At 33.9% G+C, this 4,128-nt stretch overlaps 1 protein-coding gene across 2 annotated transcripts; it reads left to right on the top strand.

The window, feature by feature from the left end:
- The first annotated feature begins 408 nt into the window (after positions 1-408).
- Positions 409-2,538, top strand: LOC131629951 (uncharacterized). Of its 2 annotated transcripts, XM_058900755.1 has the most exons (3): positions 424-510; positions 777-1,096; positions 1,243-2,538. In XM_058900755.1, exons 2-3 carry the CDS (start codon positions 954-956, stop codon positions 2,225-2,227), a joined length of 1,128 nt encoding a protein of 375 aa, XP_058756738.1. In that variant the 5' UTR covers positions 424-510; positions 777-953; the 3' UTR covers positions 2,228-2,538. The 2 variants fall into 2 exon arrangements, with proteins under 2 accessions (XP_058756739.1, XP_058756738.1); XM_058900756.1 differs by lacking the exon at positions 777-1,096 and having other exon boundaries at positions 409-510; positions 1,243-2,534.
- The last annotated feature ends 1,590 nt before the right edge of the window (positions 2,539-4,128 follow it).

The raw sequence follows: 4,128 nt of genomic DNA, 5'->3' as shown, positions 1-4,128 counted from the left end.
GCGGAAATTTTGAATTTTCCGGTATGATAATTAGTAAATGAAAATACCAGAAATTTCAAATTTTCTGGTAGCCAATACCGTAAATTTTGAAATTTCCGGTAGCAAATACTGTAAATTTTAAAATTTTTGGTAGAAAATACTCGAAATATCACAAAAAAACCAGAAAACTTACTTGTTTCGCCAAATTTCTGATATGCACTCCAAATTTTCGGTGTAATCTAAAAAATTAAAATGTCCGGTTCCTCACATAAATTTGATAAAATGTGATATTGGAAATGGTTTGATATTTTGATTGGGGGTGCCGTGTTTAATTTGGGGTGCAATGTTAATTTCTCTATTAAAATAATCTAAATTTCAAGCCCAATAAATAACAGATCAACCAAAAAAAAGAAGTAACCTAATAAAAAAATTCACAAGAAATAACCTAAAAAAAAAAGAAGTAACCTCTCACGTTTTCAGCTTTCAGCTTATCTTCCTCTAACCTCTTGAACTTGCTTTGACGTCAACAAGGTTTGCTTTTTTATTTTTACTTATTTTTTTAATTTCAAATTTTCCATTCTCGTTTCAATTTTTCGTTAAAGTTGATTTGAGAATGGCACTTTTGGTGTTTGTTTATTTGATTTGGAAAAAGTATGGATTTTAGAATCACAGTTTTAGCATGCAAGATATTAATCGTTTTAATATTTTGTTTAAGCCTTTTTTTTTTCCTTCTTTTATTTGATGAAGTTTGGGTTCTCAATGGTGTGGAATCTAAAATATTTACTAATTTTATTTAGGCTATGTTTGGATATCATAAAATCAACGGAGCGGAATGGAGCGGAGCGGAGTGGGATGGAGCGGAGTGGAACGGAGCGGAACGAAGATACCATTCCATTGTTTGGAAATTTTAGGACGGAACAAGTTAAGTTGTTCCTTCCGCCCAAATCGGAGGGTAAGAAAAATGGTGGTAAGTGATGGAATGGAATGGAATCCATACCACTCTATTCCGCTCCGTTCCATCCGTTTTTAAATTATCCAAACAATGGAATATCATTTTATTCCATCCCATTCCGCTCCGCTCCATCCGGTTCCATCAATCCAAACAAAGCCTTATTGTGTAAATGTTAATTTTATTTATTAATTATTTCTTAATTTTTTTATTTATCTGTTCAACTTCAAAGTGAAAGAATTTATCCATTCAACTGTAATGATATGGATGATCAGTTTGGCAAGATCAACTTAATATCTGTGCATTCTATGCAGAATTATGGCAGAAAATTCGGGATGTCGTGGCCGAGGTAGGCCTAAGAGAAATGCTGAAGCACCTCTGGAATTTAATGAAGACGGGTGGAAGCAGATGATGCCAGTAATGCAAGAACAAACAGCTGTTATTGCTAATTTAATTAATTTGGTTCAATCTCTTCCTCCGCCTCTGCCTGAAAACCCGAATCGGTTCTTCTTTGACATTTTCCAACTCAACCCTCCGTCTTTCGCTGGAGGGGACCATCCGTTGGAAGCCCAATCTTGGATAAGAGAACTGAATAAGATTTTCAAAATCGTGCAATGCACGGACGAACAAAAGGTAAAATTTGCCGCGTTTATGCTTAAGGGAGCAGCGGATTATTGGTGGGAATGGGAAGAAGCCAGCATGATAGCCAAGGGAAAGGCCATAGACTGGGAATGTTTTCAAGAAGTGTTCCTTGATTGGTATTTTCCAAAGTTTCTACGGGCGCGGAAGGAACAAGAATTTATTGAAATTCAGCAAGGTGATATGTCTGTGGCGGAGTATGTGGCTGAATTCGAAGAGTTGGCTAGGTTTGCATCCCGTTCTTTTTACGCCTCGAATGAGGAGTGGAAGATTAAGATTTTTGAAAAAGGATTAAGGTCTGATATCAGAATCAGCTTAGCCCCACATAAGTTCACAAACTATACCTCATTAGTGCATGAGAGTTTCATCGCGGAAGAGTGTTTGAAGAAGATTGATGAAGAATGCCAACAGGAATGGGAGCAGTCCGAGAGTCAGAGTCCGAGTCCGAGTAAATATTCTCAACATCTGAAGGTCAGAGTTTCTCAGAACAAAGGCAAACAAGTCCGAAACTCGAATTCGCCTCGGGCGAGTAAGTGTTATGAATGTGGGAAGAATCATGTTGGAGAATGTCTGGCTGGAAAGAATGTGTGTTTTTGGTGCAAGCAGCCTGGACATGTGATTCAGAACTGCCTTGTGCTACAAGCAAAAGGAAGTAGCTAAAGGAAGAAATGTTTCACAATATCAAGGTTCAGCTGCTGCTACTGAAATGAAGATAGAGAAAGTAAAATGTGATTGCCAAAAGTTTATGGAATCAATGGAAGAAAATGAATGAAAACTTGCATTACTCACTTGTGAAATTTTCTTTTTAACCCAATGTTGAATGCTTGATGATCTTGAGTAATATATAGCCTATAGCTTTTTTCTTCTTTTGGACAAGTTTAAAAATGTTTCCTAGATAAAGAGCAACAAAATAGAAACGTCAAAAAAATAATTAGAATGTTATTGTTAATTGATAAATATTAATATTATTAGATCGAAACATTATTGTTGAATCTGAAATTCAATTCAATTTTGTGTGTGAATTAATAGTGCATAAAAACTTATTTTTCTTATAAACAAAAATTGTATATAAAGACAATAAATACAAAATGAATAAAGACAAAAGAAAAGCAATAAATACAAAATGAATAAAATATTGGGTCTTGCTAACGAGTGCCCTCATCAGTCTTTAAGCATATTAAATAAAGAAAATATTTTTTATAAAAGTCATGATTTCAATTTCCAATGCATTCTTAATGCATTAAATGCACACATTTTTAAAAGAATTTACTACTTTAATCACTTAAAAAGTGTCCCAAGAGCACTAGTTAACATTTCCCTAAAATAATTTATAAACCAGATTCATTTACTGAGAATAAATTTTGAAAATTTCTCAATGCATCCTTATATCTTCTCTCAAGTTCCATGCCAAAATTTTTAAATACTCAGATACATCTTCGTATTATTATTATTTTTTAGGCAAAATATATATTTTGGTTCTTTAACTGTACCCTTGGGTTCATATTGGTCCTATAACTTTTTTTTTTGCATCACATTGGTCTCTTAACTTTCAAAACGTCTCTTTTTAGTCTTTTTTGTGCGACTGATTTCAAAGTCTAGTCCTTTTTGTCTTGACATCTAATTTTAAAGTGCCGGAGTTTTAATCCCCATCTTCAATTTCGGACCCGCGAGGAAATATTTCTCGTCGATCTAAAAATCAAATTGAATACTCTCTTGCAATATCCAAAAAATCAGAGAGTTTTTAAGTTTGAGTACCATTCACCCTTGATAGACAACAAAGAGAAGATACATTTTACAATTCTTGAACTGAAGACAAATGATGATTTGAAGGTGACGTGGAATACCTTTTACCCTTACTCAACAAAAGATCCGATTGAAGTGGGTGTGACTATTCAAAAATCAGCCGACGATATTATATGAATGTTGCAACGTCCTAAACCACCTATTTTTAATAGCATGTAATGTTAAATTTATGTAACGTTTATCTATGTTTCATTATGTCATGGTTGTTTCTGTCTGTTTCTGCTTTGATCTAACAGAGCATACTCCAGAGTTGCATCTTTGGAAAGCTCACTGACTAATGAACTAAGGAACATTTTAGAGATGCATCTCCGGATCAGCATTTTGTGCATACGAAGATGCATTTTAGAATCAATTTTTTAGAAAATAAAGGTTTCTCACTATTTTTACTTCAGTTGTGCATGGAAAAGATATGCTCGGAGATGCATCTCCGGACGTTGGGAACATTTTAGTCTTTTACAGTGGTGTGAGAAAACCTCTAAAGGTGGAAAGAACAATTCTTAATTTATTTTATTTAGGTACTTATATAACGACTATTTAACCTACCAACCCCTCAATTAAACCTGACACCCCCACATATTTTTATAATTTCCAAACTGCTCATGTACAAATTTGAGTTAAAAAGTGCGAATGAAATTTTCAGCAGTTCGTTCCAAATTTTCGATAACAGACAAAATTCCGATAGTTCATTTTTAAATTGTTCGTATTGAATTTTATCTGAAATTTCAAAATTTTAGGGAAAAAGTTCATACATTTCGAAG

Source organism: Vicia villosa, unplaced genomic scaffold (assembly GCF_029867415.1).
Source record: "Vicia villosa cultivar HV-30 ecotype Madison, WI unplaced genomic scaffold, Vvil1.0 ctg.000622F_1_1, whole genome shotgun sequence".
Taxonomy (NCBI): domain Eukaryota; kingdom Viridiplantae; phylum Streptophyta; class Magnoliopsida; order Fabales; family Fabaceae; genus Vicia; species Vicia villosa.
The sequence above is the reverse complement of the archived record's forward strand: the minus strand, read 5'-3'. Positions and strand labels throughout refer to the sequence as shown.